The sequence below is a fragment of the Schistocerca nitens genome, chromosome 2, assembly GCF_023898315.1.
Source record: "Schistocerca nitens isolate TAMUIC-IGC-003100 chromosome 2, iqSchNite1.1, whole genome shotgun sequence".
NCBI lineage: Eukaryota > Metazoa > Arthropoda > Insecta > Orthoptera > Acrididae > Schistocerca > Schistocerca nitens.
The window spans coordinates 376,075,088-376,091,486 of NC_064615.1; the positions used below are offsets into that span (position 1 = coordinate 376,075,088).

At 37.1% G+C, this 16,399-nt stretch overlaps 1 protein-coding gene across 1 annotated transcript in view; it reads left to right on the forward strand.

Annotated features, from left to right (window-relative positions):
- LOC126235032 (uncharacterized) overlaps positions 1-9,357 on the forward strand; it is a 188,713-nt gene extending 179,356 nt beyond the window's left edge. Inside the window, exon 17 of the mRNA XM_049943767.1 lies at positions 7,641-9,357. Within this exon, the coding sequence (XP_049799724.1) occupies positions 7,641-8,732 (1,092 nt within the window). The 3' untranslated portion in view covers positions 8,733-9,357. The remainder of the gene's footprint in view (positions 1-7,640) is intronic.
- The last annotated feature ends 7,042 nt before the right edge of the window (positions 9,358-16,399 follow it).

A 16,399-nucleotide genomic window follows, 5' to 3' on the forward strand; every position in this document is an offset into this window, starting at 1 on the left:
GTGCCAGAATTTAGACTACTCTACTTGAACAGCACCAAGGTAGCCACTGAGCTTAATGTCCCCAGCTGACAGATGGATCACTGTCAACAGTGTCGCATGCTCTCACTTTGACACTAATGAGGGGTTTGGAACTTAATCCAGGACACTGGTGTAGAGACTGGTGATAAGAAACTTTATTCTCATTCCTTTTCTGACAGTGAAAACTTCATCCACAGGCAGGATTCGAACTGGCTTACTTTTGAGTTGAGGGCAACTCCAAAGGCATGTGTTAGTGACCTCAACTATGGAGGCATGTCAGAGTATCATCATATCACCATTAACAGATTTATTCAAATATGAAACAGCACTATTGCTCTAGGTTAAATACAGACTAAACTTTGCAAATGCTGTGCTTCCTATAGTTCAAAGATTCAGTTATGTGCTAGCAACTGCCACTGTGAATGACTGGTGATCTGCAATTTAAATTAGCTTTACAAGATATGTAATGATGAGATATCTGGTGCTCTTGAATACAGCACCTTGAGATGATGCATGCGCACATGTAACGAGGAAGTAATGTTGTCTGTCTTGTGTTGTAAAATCTGTTGATTGCAATTGAGAAATGGATGGAATTCCTATTTCTGTATGTTTATAAGTGAACAGAACACAATTATGATATGTAGAATTAGTGATGACTGTGAATACAAATCCCATTTTTGTAATTACTGTAGTTTGTGATCCCCAAAACTCATAACAAAATACTCAAGTGTTTTGTGATGTGGAGCATATCTATGTTTGCCAGGACTAGCTAAATCTTCAACAGCATACACTTCATTTCCTCTAGGGAATATAGAAGGTGCTGCAGCATTTGGTTTCAGTGGTGACTAAATTAAATCACAACTGGATTGACACAGTTACATATAACTCCTCAAACATATATTGTCTGTAGGAAAGTGAATGTTGATGATCACTTCTCCACAGTAATTGAACCAAAATACAAGTAATGCAATACAATTTCTCAAACTGTGGTAAAGCTATGTGAAGTGGTTCTAGCTATTGAGCATACAAATTCTAATATGGGTACGTGCAACACAGAGTATGTGACAACCTCAGAAGTATTTGTAGGCAAGAGTTCTTTTTTCGTGTGGAAAAAGAAGTCTCGGAAAGTTATGAGGAAGTTGATTAATCATCAAAGACTGAACAAGGAAAGACAGGCTGCAATGTAAGGTGGTATTAAAACAATAGAGTACAGCAGATGACTCACCTGAGTAGCAGAACGTGTTAAAGTGGCTGCTTCTGGGACTCTATAAGGCACATCAGCCATGGATTCATGGTATGAATCCACCTCACATATTAGAAACGGGGACCACACTGCTGGACAGCCTGGATGTGGTTTTTAGTTGTTTTCCACATCCATATAGGTAAATAATGGGCTAGTTCATGCATCCTGCCTCAGATACACGGAGTGAAAATACTTTGAAAAATATTGTTACATTTGACCAAGGAATTACACCAGACACAGATGGAAGGAGTGCACAGATTCTCCCCCAAGGGTGGGGCGGGGGGGGGGGGTGTTTCTGGCAGTAGCTTTAAAATGCAGTTGAGAGGGGCAACACCATCGTAATAATAGCCTACATAGCCTTCGTGAAATAGTAGAATTATTACACCAGTCCTGACCCATAATTGGCAGGATAAAGGGCAGCAAAAAGGAAGGAAGTACAGCAGATGAGGCCAAATTAGAATTCCAGATGAAGTAATAAACTACCTCTATAGTGAGGATGATGCATGCACATATGTAACGAGGAAGTAATGTTCTCTGTCTTGTGTTGTAAAATCTGTTGATTGCAATTGAGAAATGGATGGAATTCCTATTTCTGTATGTTTATAAGTGAACAGAACACAATTATGGGAGTGGTTGAGAACAAAGCCACCTGGAGTAATATGTAGACTGGAACAACTCCCAATTAAATATTTAAAAAAGATCAATTTGCAACAGTAAGGTGAAACACACTGAACTAAAGTTAAATGTGGAAAAGTGTGAGCAGACAAGAAAAAATGCTAAATAAACTTATGGAGAATAATGAAACATAACATTAAGAACTGGAGATAAACTAAAAATGGTACGTTGTGGAGAGAGGTTGCAGTGGAAGAGATGAATATATGGTTATGGAGACCTGATGATAGATAAGTGCTTTAATTTGAAAAACGTACCATTTTAAAATTTTTGAAAGTTTCTTATTGATATGCACATTTAGTGATTTTAAACATCCCTCTCAATTTCATTGAGTATTTCCTAGAGTTGAACTCATTGAAGAAAGTAGAGAATGATGAGTGTGACACATTTCAGTATGCTAAAAGTAAGGTTCATTTCAGAATATAATGTAATACAGTAATTAGTGTATTAGAGCATAACACCTTATGGAAAAAGAATGATGGTGTGTGGTAGGAGTGTCAGTTATCAGAATGAATATCCCGTGCTGATGTATATATACAGGGTGGTCAGAAACAGTCTGAAAAGCTTGGAAGTGTGTTGCAGGGGAGGTTCTGCTGAGAGATAATTGTTAAGAAAAAAATTTGATACATTGCACCATTTCTGATTTAATTAGCATTGGCATTAGCCAATCAGATCATTGCAAGGGCAAATTCAATCATGTGCTCATGTTAAGATGCGGTAATGCACAAACATCTGTGGGTCTGTGAATTACAACATGTTCAAATTCTCATTACCAGTTAAAATGTGCCTTTTCTGGAAGCTAGGTGAGCAAAAGCTACATTTGACTGCAATCTCAATTGCCTGAGACTACAGTCCTGTGTGAGAGTTTCGTTTGTGTGAATGTGTATGTGTGTGTCTGTTGTCTAATTTCGATGAAGACCATACTGTCTGAAAGATATTTGTGATAGTCTTTTCATAATATTGTTCCATTATATCCTAGATTTTCCATTGTTCAAATGCTGTGTTTGTTTGATATCAGGAAACCAAATGAAAAACACATTTGGCAAGTGTCTCTGGTTGTTGTTGTTGTTGTGGTCTTCAGTCCTGAGACTGGTTTGATGCAGCTCTCCATGCTACTCTATCCTGTGCAAGCTTCTTCATCTCCCAGTACCTACTGCAGCCTACATCCTTCTGAATCTGCTTAGTGTATTCATCTCTTGGTCTCCCTCTACGATTTTTACCCTCCACGCTGCCCTCCAATACTAAATTGGTGATCCCTCGATGTCTCGGAACATGTCCTACCAACTGATCCCTTCTTCTAGTCAAGTTGTGCCACAAGCTCCTCTTCTCCCCAATTCTATTCAATACCTCCTCATTAGTTATGTGATCTTCCCATCTAATCTTCAGCATTCTTCTGTAGCACCACATTTTGAAAGCTTCTATTCTCTTCTTGTCTAAACTATTTATCCTCCACGTTTCACTTCTATACATGGCTACACTCCATACAGATACTTTCAGAAACGACTTCCTGGCATTTAAATCTATACTCGATGTTAACAAATTTCTCATCTTCAGAAATGCTTTCCTTGCCATTGCCAGTCTACATTTTGTATCCTCTCTACTTCGACCATCATGAGTTATTTTGCTCCCCAAATAGCAAAACTCCCTTACTACTTTAAGTGTCTCATTTCCTAATCTAGTTCCATCAGCATCACCCGACTTAATTCGACTACATTCCATTATCCTCGTTTTGCTTTTGTTGATGTTCATCTTATACCCTCCTTTCAAGACACTGCCCATTCCGTTCAGCTGCTCTTCCAAGTCCTTTGGACAGAATTACAATGTCATCGGTGAACCTCAAAGTTTTTATTTCTTCTCCATGGATTTTAATACCTACTCCTAACTTTTCTTTTGTTTCCTTTATTGCTTGCTCAATATACAGATTGAATAACATCGGGGATAGGCTACAACCCTGTCTCACTCCATTCCCAACCACTGCTTCCCTTTCATGCTGCCATCTGCTTTCTGTACAAATTGTAAATAGCCTTTTGCTCCCTGTATTTCACCCCTGCCACCTTCAGAATTTGAAAGAGAGTATTCCAATTAACATTGTCAAAAGCTTTCTCTAAGTCTATAAATGCTAGAAACGTAGGTTTGCCTTTCCTTAATCTTTCTTCTAAGATAAATCGTAGGCTCAGTATTGCCTCACGTGTTCCAACATTTCTACGGAATCCAAACTGATCTTCCCCAAGGTCGGATTCTGTCAGTTTTTCCATTCGTCTGTAAAGAATTTGGGTGGTAATTTTCACATCTGTCAACACCTGCTTTCTTTGGGATTGGAATTATTATATTCTTCTTGAAGTATGAGGGTAATTCACCTGTCTCATACATCTTGCTCACCAGATGGTTGAGTTTTGTCAGGACTGGCTCTCCCAAGGCTGTCAGTAGTTCTAATGGAATGGTGTCTACCCTGGGGGCCATGTTTTGACTCAGGTCTTTCAGTGTCTCTGGTAGGTTGCTTGAAATTGCATGTGCAATGACATGATTGGCTAATTTCAGTGCTAAAAACTCGGAAATAGCGCAATGTAGGGAAGTGTTTTCCTTAATAATTGTCTCTTAGCTCAACCTCCCCTGTGACACCTACAGTTAGCATAAAGGAATATAGCACACCAATCAGATAAAATGCAGAGTTAAGTCAAAGAATTACTGTTGTAGGTCACCCTCTGTGGAGAAACTTTTCATGTTTTTAACATGCGTAATTAAAAATTGTTCTCAGCTGACAGTTTGAAAACATTATGTAGGCTACACTGTAGTATACAGAACAGAGAAAACTTTCCATTGACAAAAACAATGATATGGTATTCTGAATGGCGAACCACCAATGAAGTGTAAGCATGAATGACATGTCATGCATCATTGTTTTGAAACTGTACATGAATAAATGATAGCATAGAAGTAATTTTTAATTGTGGTGACCAGCATGTGTCACAAATGTCTGTAAATGCATGATAATTTGTTGAACCAGGAGAAAAAATTTCTATTGTCTGTTTGTAACACCATTAATGCTAATCAGTCTGATATCTACAGGGTATTTCACAATTCTGATTGCAGGCTTTTAGGGGTTGTAGAGGGGGCTTAATAGATAAAGTTTTGATAAGGAATCTGTGTCTGGAAATGTACCATTTGAATATAAAATAAATCTGAAGTTAGGATCTGTTTCAAATCTCCTGCTTCATGGTTCACACACAAAGTGAGAAGTGGGCACAACCATCCGTTCCAGTTGTACATATGACAATGACAAGGGCATTGAAACATTTCCCATGTTATATCCTCCTGTGTGTACAGCATGAAGCAGACAATTTGAATGTGATCAGATCTTCAGAGCCTGTAATAGGCATTATGAAGCATCCTGTATATGAAGTAATAATAATATAATTTTGTGTGGCTCAGTGCACTGGTACAGGTCTTCATGCCATTTCAGTGACATACAAGTTGTGAAGTTACTGAACATCTAAAATTGTATGTAGCTAATTATGAAGGAGATATGAATATAATAGAGGGAAACATTCCACGTGGGAAAAATATATCTAAAAACAAAAATGATATGACTTACCAAACGAAAGTGCTGGCAGGTCGATAGACACACAAACACAAACATACACACAAAATTCAAGCTTTCACAACCAATGGTTGCTTCATCAGGAAAGAGGGAAGGAGAGGGAAAGATGAAATGATGTGGGTTTTAAGGGAGAGGGTAAGGAGTCTGTGTATGTGCGGATGGATATGTGTGTGTGTGCGCGAGTGTATACCTGTCCTTTTTTCCCCCTAAGGTAAGTCTTTCCGCTCCCGGGACTGGAATGACTCCTTACCCTCTCCCTTAAAACCCACATCCTTTCATCTTTCCCTCTCCTTCCCACTTTCCTGATGAAGCAACCACTGGTTGCGAAAGCTTGAATTTTGTGTGTATGTTTGTGTTTGTTTGTGTTTGTTTGTGTGTCTATCGACCTGCCAGCACTTTCGTTTGGTAAGTCACATCATCTTTGTTTTTAGATATAATTATGAAGGAGTGTAGACAATATATGAAGATAGCTGTTGTTTTGGAGCACTGGTTAATTATGTGTTTTATGTGCAATCATGTTGAATGAACAAAAATCATATTCAGAGATGTGCTGTTGTGTTTGCATTCAGATTAATTTGTAAAAGAGTTCACTCAGATATTCACATATGTTAGAAGAAGAAAAACAATAGAGGAGACATGACATAGCATTCATCAGAAGCTTTTGCCAAAATTTTAAGAATGAAGCTAATAATCGAACTGTCCATTGAGTTTATACTTAGTTGCTGTATTTATTATAACCACAAATATCTCAGATACTATCAATGAATTAAAACCCAAACGTGAAATGAAGTCATTTTATAGTTTGCAACTGCTCATACATACCAGCTTTGTTATCCTATCAACGATATGTTTACAGCAGTATCACTACCAATTCATCTTCCATGACTAATTCAATTAAATGCTTATCACATGTAGTCTCCTACCACCATCTGCTTCTGCTGTGATACTGACATAACAAGTTTTATCAAAGAAAACATCTGCAACTTATGTCAGGTCAGGTATAAAGCAGTGCTAAATATCTTCTCTGACATGGGTACACAGTAGTTTTGCAATGAGTGGTCACTAGCAGGTTGCTTGTATGTACAGCTCACAATATCTTATTGTAGAATGTGTTTGTAACAATCCTTCAGACCATTTAAATAAACACCCTCTGTGTTATAAGCCCTTTAAAATATCACAGCAATGTTGATTAGTGTGCTGTTACAATGCTCTCCTTTCTTCACATATAACCTAAGAGTCATTGGGTAATAGTAAATAAATTCACGTTGGGACAAGTATGTAGAGAAAGATCCTCATTAATGCACATCAGAGTTAGATTTACTAACAGTTGCTCTGTTATTTCATTTCACAAATTTTCTACTGATTTATATGCCTCAGGGTACCAGAATTTCAGTAATAAACAAGTAGTGTAGGTTCTTACAACAAAAAACCAAGGAATGCAACTGGAATATTAATATAAACAACTTTTTTACAAGCTTTAAGCAGAACAGGTGGCAAACAGTTCTGAAAACAGCAAACCTTGATTTGTTTAGCTTCTTCTTTTCGTCTTTCAGAACCATTCTTATATTTGAACCTTTCCTTTCAGAAGGTATAAATCATCATAATTTTATTTGATATAGTCTGTTTAAAATGACTTACAGTAACCAAACAATATGTCACAGAAAATACCAAGCTATAATAGTGTTCACATAATTACTATTAAATAGTACTTCAATGAAATTATCAGATATGATAATTATAACTAAATTATAACTTCCAACCTATTAAACCAGTGCACTTTTGTTAAAATAAAAAACACCTTTTTTGAGTGTTTAATGTGTTCCAGTTTTGAACTCACTAATATTAAACCATTTGTAGCAGAGCTCTGATTGATAAAGTAAAACAATATGTATATTACATACTCAATACATATAACGGATATTTGTTCATTATTAAGAATTAGTCTTTTTATGCAGACATGTGGTAACATTACCTAGCACAAGAAACCTACAGTTTTCATTGAAATTCTTTTGTCCTGTTAAGTAAAAGTTGTGCTAGAAGATGTAACAATTACCTGTGCCTTGCTGTATCTTGGTTATTTTTCTTTTATAAAAAAATTCTCATTTTCAGGTTGAGCATGAGCGAGAGCAGCTTCTCCAGTGCGAAAGGCATGCAAGTCGACTCGTCTATGCTCTTGCCAGACAGTACAGCAAGACACTCAAGCAACGAATTCGTACTATTATGGGAGAAGATGCAGAAGACTGTGTGGCAACACCAGCTACTCCCGGAAATCGCTCTCCATCACCTGCACCAGTATCCAGGTCATCCAACCCACCCATTCTGCAAGCTATTTACAAACAGGGAAGCTCAAGCCTTGGTGCACGAATTGCACATTGCTCAGAATATGCAAATCCACGCCAACTTTATCCAAATATTCATCAGTCTAAGCCTGCTTCCTCAAATGGAAATGAGGGAAGGCCTGATTCTGTGTTGTCCGTTTCATCCAACTTCACGTCATCCAGTGATGGTGACAAAACTTCTGGCTTTGGAGGAAGTGTTGACACGGCTATCACTTCTCCTAGAATAGATTCAGAAGCTGTGAGGCTTGGAGATATGCCATGTGTAAATATGAAGGGGGAATCTGATATGAGTTCAGAAAAGTCTGATGAGTTGCATCTGAGTGATGGCTCAGGTGATAGCTACTACGAACGTTCTTTTGAGGCAATTGAGTCATTTTTGGAGAATGAGGTGTTCAGAGACTCTGCTGTATTTAGTGATCATGAAGAACTCTGTGATAATGCAGCTGCATCTTCTACAAATAATGTACTTACTCCAGCACCTACTCCAGTTCGAAAACCAGTGAAAATACCTCCTCCAGTTCCTGCAAAACCTGTCCGTCTCACCCGCAAGAAAGCTGCTGTTCAGGATTGTAGAAATTCTAACACCACTCATTCTTCAACAACTAAATCTGCTGATAGTCCACAGGGAACAGACGCAATTCACAAATCAATTCAGGAACGCAGAAAAGAATTGGAACTTTGGCGCTCTGGTAGTACAGGGCCAGAAGACGAATGTGACACGAGCTCTCAACATTCAACTGCCTCAACTGTTATTGAAGTTAGTCCTGTGAGAAGTGTGGATGATGTGGAAGAAGCTCCTACACCCAAAGGATGGGTGAAACACATTGTTGGAAAACTTCAAGGTCAAGAAGAGTCACACTAAAGGGATTACCATATTAACAGCATGCAAAGCTCTCATTCTACATTCCATATATGTACAGAATACATTATGTATAGGGAATGTATAAAAATATTTGTTGTGGCACTTGGCTGATGGTTAGGGCTTTATTTCTCGCAGTTCTGCTTTAATGGCACAAATATATACTGCAGAATCAAAAAATCTGTGATTATATGAAATTTTGGAATACTCAGTTACTATTCCAGTCATGTGAATTTCATGAATTAAGACTGATGGTTGATATGCAATTAGTCATTAATGGATTTCAATGTTTCATTCAGTTGTTCAGTGACCCTTATATTCTTTTGTGTGTTACTTGCAAATAAATATTTCTTGTGAGAAAACAAGCAATCATAGGAATAAGAATATAAGTTTTGTAATAGAACACAGCAACATACACTGCCTTATTTTTGTATTTAAGAGAAGGAACCAGACTCAGAATGGTGGTTGAAATCACTGATGTTCTTATACGAATGACCTGAAAGTATATTTTAACATGAAAGCTGTTATCACAGGAAATTTAATATAGCAGTTTTTAAAACATACTTATGATTCATTCTTCTTTGGATTTAAAATTTCTGCTCCCCCCCCCCCCCCCCAATTGTTTTCCCAAGCCATGATGAGTCATTTGAGATTGGTTTTGGGAGAAGGCAATTTGTTGAAGTTTGATGTGTCATCTCTCAGATATTAATGGAAAAAAATGAGTATTTGTGCAATACTTGGGGTGAAAAATTTCTTTCTCTATATTGCATGAAGACTGTGTGACATGTAGCCTTGTATACTGTAATAATGATCATAAAAAATTTGGCCCTCCGAAATAAGCACACACAATATCATTAAACGTTCACATTGGTGCCAAAGTTGCCAATACAATTACAGAACTGTAGGAGTTCTGCAAATTACATTTCTTCTCTATTGAAGTTAACATGCTGTACTATTGAATGAGCATTTGTTATCTTGAAATTACTGAAGAGCTGTTAATACATTTTTCAGTGAAACTGTGTCCTGTAAAAATGAAACAGTGTACTTTCTCAGTACTGTGTACTGCAATATTTAGTCATGAGGTAGTGCCTTTTTTATTGTAAGTTAGAAAATCTGTGTAAAATAAAATTTGTAGATTTTTAAGAATTTTGTGTAGATAAAACTAATATTTTGTGAAGTTGCTTTCAGTAATAGTATGCATGCATATTAACAATATAATTTCAATATGTGCATATATATTACATTTATATAAGGTATTTAAAAATTGTTGACAATAAAATAAATACCTCAAGTACTGTATTAATCCTGCTTAAATAATTTACAACAATACAATTCTTGTGATAAAGCAGGATCATGTACTAGTATTTGGGACCCCTGAGAAACATGGTGCTTACTGCCAAATGTATATTACCTTGTTATTTTATTATTGTACCTTTACATATAGAAAAGATATTCCTGTTTCACTGATAACAATTGTGTTCTGTAAATAGCTCACTTACAAACATATGAAGTTCATTGGGACAAGTGTAAATCACAGTTTGTAGATGACTGTCATATATTAGGTTGACAGTAGGGAGTGAAATTGAATTTCATATCTTTAAAACAATTTCTTGTACAAATCTACTTAAATTATAATGCAGTGAACTGTTTTTTTTTTTTTTTTTCTTTTCCAAATAAATGAACTAAAGCCAATGTAAATTTGAAGACTATGAAATAAACTTTTATTGACAAAATAATAATTTTTTTCAAAGCAGTCATGGGATTGAGGTATGTTTTCGGACTTTCATGTGAAGATATTATTGAGGTACCTGTTTTGAACCTGATATGGTTGTTTCCATTACTTAAGTAATAGATTCTTGTACAATTTGGCACAGAAAAACAAGAACTTCTGAAACACAAAGTGGCCACTGTGGACAAGGGACCTTGAGATGTAAACCATCTTGCCATTTAGTAATCGGGGATGAGGGGGATGGTCAACTGCGTGCTTTTGCCAGAAAAATGTTGTACGAAAACAATGATAGTTCGGGAAGTCCACAGAAGGAGTGCAGACATTTTTTTAAACTTAACAGCATCATGGTCAGGTTTCACTGAACCACACCCTAAAAACTTGGATTAAAAGTTTTGGAGACACTTTATCTGCTGTAAAACAGAAACCAACTGAATGATGAAGAAGTGAAGAAGATGGAGTGCACAGAAATCAAAGGTGCATAGGTTTCAGTCTTACAGAGCCCATGGCATTCAGTTCATAAGCAAGCAGCAGGTGATTTGATTTGAGTTTTTATTGGTCCAGTTTTATCATATAGCACAAATTGTATAATTGATATTGGACAGGTCAAAGATAAGATACAATAATAAATAGTATTAGCAAAATAGTAGCAAATTAAAAATAGGTACCTATTACAATTAATTTTGTTAAATATTCATAAATTCTCTGACAGTGTGGCCAAAGAGATTTCACCGAATTCTCATGTTTATTTAAAATTTCATCCATACAAGCTGCAGATTATGCAGCAAGTAAAGGAGATCGATTAAGTTGTGATTAGAACTCTGTCAGCAAATTGTGACAAACATAAGGTAAACAGATTTCTGGACAAGCTGAGGGTATCTTACAGGGCATATTTTCATCTAAGCAGAACTGGGCAGACAGCAGCTTTAACAAAGTTCATGAATGCCCTTTTCACACCAGCAAGATGACAGTATACCATGTAGTTTCATCAGTAGAGTCATCATACATTACTTTTTTGAAAATGAAGAGCGGATCACAGTGATATACTTCAGGTTGGTATGTTGAGATGTTGCCATCTTTCATTGCACCTGAATTGAACAATATTCCACTTCATGAAATCTCATTTCAACAGGATTGTGCAATATTGCACACTGCAAGGCAATCAGTGCAGCTGTATGGATATTGTTTGGTAGCCAAGTCATCTCAAAATTTGCTGACGCTCTCTGTCCCCAAAGGTAATCAGATTTACATGTTTGTGATTTTTTTCTTTTGGAGCTACCTTAAGAGTTGGGTCTACATGACTCTGACAACAACACTGGTTTATTTTTTTAGAGGAACAGACTGCCATATGCCTTTTTTATTGTTTATTTAAGTACAACCCAGATTTCGACCTTTTACGCCATTTTCAAGTATTTGCTAAAAGCAAAAATTGTGTATAGTAAGAGCATGTAAAATTTCAAAAGATCTAAAATATCTTAAACAATGAATGTAAATTGGTGTATATTTATGAAATATGTATTTACATTTTATGTCTTTAACACATATTCCAGGACACTTAACATGTTGTCAAGCTCAAAGCTGGCCATAAATGGAGAAAGATATTGGCTCCCCATGAAATGCTAGATGTAAAACCACCCTCTTTTAATAGATCAGCAAGTAGTCATGGGAGTACATCATATTTAGCCCTTTCACTGCGCATTTACTCTTAGCGGCTCCCGCCCTGTGCGTGTTATTTTCACCCGGTGCATATATATATATATATATATATATACGACTGTAGCAGTCTACCGTTATTATTGAGATAAAAATGAGATGCAAAATACAGTATTGTTGGTGTAAATCATTTCCTTTTTTTAAATCTTTGTTCAGAAAGTCTTATTTTGTTCAAAAAAGGTACTTCATTAGGAGAAAAAAATACAAAACATATTACATTAATAATACTTCAAAGTGTGATATCTCTTGAAACAAAAATTCAAACATAAAGGCAAATTACATTTTACACAAATGTATCTTGTGTCACTTAATGTTTTGCACGTACAATACACCTTCTCTGGGCAGCCTTCTTCTTTGAAGTTCCTGGGATTAGCGAGATAAAGTGGCACTCGGTTAGACATAAGGGATTGTCACCATCAGCCGATCGCCTTCCATGACGTCCCTCCGTTTGCGGTTGGTGGTGAATCTCTAGGATCTCCTTCATAAGTTTCTTTTGAAAATCAGATACTGAAACATTTCGTCCTGTTTGAGTTTTATGTAATGCATGCGCATTGAGCAGAGACAGATCCACCAAATGAAAAAATACTTTTTTATACCATTTTACATTTTTCGTACACATTCTACTGAACTTAGCATCATGTCGCTCCTGTCGACGGCCCCCATATTTTCAGTGTAGCTTACGATGCAAGCTGGTTTTGTTTTGGGTTCATTCGTGGTTCTGTCAATTTTGTCAGTCACTGTAATTTCGCTTGTATGAAGAGTTGAAAGCATCCTCACTTCCCGCTTGTCCTGCCAGTTCAGAGCAAGAAGTTTATCTGTTGACATAAACTCGATCTCGCCTTTTCTAAGTTTTTTTGATAAAGCAGGCATGCCTTTGCGGTTTGTTCTCACAGTTCCACAGGCATTAGTCACTCTGTCATGCAAATAAGAAAATAATGTTGGGCTAGTGTACCAATTGTCAACATATAAAGTGTGACCTTTACCAAGGTAACGTTCAAGTAAAGTGAGAACAATGCTTCCAGGTACTCCAACATATACACCAAAGTCAGTTTCTTTTTTTACGTCTGTTGCTGCACCCACATAAACAATAAAGTGAAGAATATAACCAGTTTCACAATCACATAACACAAAAATTTTACACCAAATCTATGGCGTTTGGAAGGAATGTACTGCTTGAAGAAGACACGACCTTTGAAGAGAACTAAACTTTCGTCAATGCACAAATTTGTAAAAGGATAGAAAGCACCTGGAAATACTTTTCTTAAGTGATCCACAATTCGACGTAATTTCCAGATTTTGTCATCTCCAGGATCCTTACTGTTATCAGCAATATGTAACATTCTAAGTAGCAGAAGATATCTATATCTTGACATGATTTGCGCAAACATTGGAGCAGACAGTAACCGATAATTGGTCCAATAACTGTTTATTTCATTTTTTCTCACTTGAGCCATCAGAAAATTTACAGCAAGGAAACAGTAAACTTCGTCACTGTTTGTGTTTTTCCAATGTCGCAGTCTTGATTTATCACTGGCATCATTGCAAAGGTGTTCATAATATAAGTTACATTGCTCAGCTATGTAGCTCACAATTTCTTGGCTAAAAAAACTTGGAAACAGTCGTATACAGTACATAAATCATCTAAATTGACGATTTTGCAACCGGAACCATTGTTATAGAAATTATACACTTTAGGGTCCAAATCAGAGTCTTTCTATCTAAAATCAACTGTTTTGTGTCTCTTAGGAGATTTTTCAGGCATACGCTCAGGCTCTTCTTCGGAATCGGAGAAAGAATCGACGATAACATCAAAATATGGATCTGCATTTACTGGTTCAACATTTGTTGGTTCACTAATATTTTTTATATTTGTGGTGACAAATTTATCTGCCAGCTCATCATCGTCATTATCTGTCCACCCATAATCAGCTGGATTGGGCATGATGATGTCCTCGTCGTCACTTTGGTTTAGAATACTCAGCAGCTCAACTAGGTAATATAACGATACGAATGAACTCAGCAGAAAGAGAATTCAGCATTCAATAGCCATTCAGGTATTTCCTAGTATTCCAACAATTTAACTGCATACTTGCGCAACAATTACCTCCGACCACATTTTGTTGAAATCAGAGTCACTTTGAATAATGGGGATGAAATCATCACTGTGCCATCAAGGAAAATTGCATTGATTGTTCCATGACTGGACTTGTACACCACACAGTCAGACATTGAGGGTGAAGAGACATCTTGATCAGGAAATATGGACGGTAATGTCGCGTCATTTTATTCGGTAACACAGAAACTGCCACACACAAACTAGGTAATATAACGATACGAATGAACTCAGCAGAAAGAGAATTCAGCATTCAATAGCCATTCAGGTATTTCCTAGTATTCCAACAATTTAACTGCATACTTGCGCAACAATTACCTCCGACTCACTGGCCCGATTGTTGGTGTTATACATAACTATACGACTGTAGCAGGGAACCGCTGTAAGTATTTTTTATAGCAAATAGTATATATACATCTGGAACACTGAAACGATTAGCATATATTTACCTCTGGAGCAGTGAAAGGGTTAATAAAAACAGGCTTACATTGGTAAATAAAAGATGAGGACATGTCCTTAAAATGTAATGATAATGAAATCAAACAGTATGAGTACTAGAACTACTGAATATTAAAATGACAAAGTGTCTTAGCTATATGAAATATCTTCATACTATATACTGGGTCACAATTACTGAAATATTTGGGAAAAAAATGTAAATTAGTTGCAAACTATGATATGCACACTCTTTATTCAACATGTAAACATCACTAAAGATATTCAGATTTAGGTTATGGCAAGTTCGATATGCCTGCCAGCATTGGTGATGATGTGGTGCAGACGAATAGTGGAATTCTGCTGCTGTCAATTGATGCTGTCAATGACCTCCTGAATGGCTGTTTTCAGCTCGGCAGTGGTTTTGGGCTTATTGCTGTACACCTTGTCTTTAATATGACCCCACAAAAAGGAGTCACATGTGTTCAGATCCAGAAAATATGGCAGCCTATCGAGGCCCATGTCAGTGGTCTCTGGGTACCCCAGAGCCAGAATGTGGTCCCCAAAGTGCTTCTCCAGGACATTAAACACTGTCCTGCTTTGATGGGATCGATCCCCATCTTGCATGAACCACATTTTGTTGAAATCAGAGTCACTTTGGATAATGGGGATGAAATCATCTTCCAAAACCTTCATGTACTGTTCACTAGTCACTGTGCCATCAAGGAAAATTGCATTGATTGTTCCATGACTGGACTTGTACACCACACAGTCAGACATTGAGGGTGAAGAGACATCTTGATCAGGAAATGTGGATTCTCAGTACTCCAAATGCACCAATTTTGTTTATTTTCACATGCAAATGGCCAACAACAACAAACTGTGTGTGCATGCACATACTAATTCCCATCATGACCCATGGCCTACTGTGCAGTTTTAATGTTTTAACACAAACCATTCAGAAGTTATGACAAGCATAGCACTGCACTGTGCACAATCATCTTTGCAATAAACTTGTATACATCAGATGGCCAACAACTGTAAGTGAATCTACATTAAGTTGGATGAGGAACTAAAGTCTAAAAGGAACAAAACAAAATAAAATTCAAAGACAGTGAATCACATTTAAGAATATGATTTGTGCTATTGTAATACAAACTACAGAAGTTAACAATAGGAGTTAAAAACTAAAGGGGGGGTGGAGGGAGGGGATAAATGGATGCTAGCTGAAGAGGGATGGAAGAGATACAAGAGTATAAATTGTTAAGCTGAGTCTTATAAAATTAAGAAAATTAAGATGGTTAACAGTGTAATTAAGAGAGAGAGAGAGATGAGTTTGGAATCAGATCCAGGGAGAGAGGGGGGAGGGATGCCAACGTCAAAGGACAGTACAAAGATGGAAAACTGAGAAAAGCAATGTTAGAGGTGGGTGTATGTAGTGGATGGGAAGGGAGGTGAGGGGGTTGAATAAAATGGCAATAGGAATATGAGTGCATATTCGATTAAAATAAAAGCAGGCAAAATTAAAATGAGAGTGAAGTGATGGGAGAAAGTTGGGGTGATGGATGGGGGTGGCAGGGGGGGGGGGGGGAGAGGGAAGAAACTTCAACGGACCTACTTATAGGCAAGTGGTTGAAGGTTCGAAGGGGGGGGGGGAGGAGGGAGATAACAAGAGACTGTGGA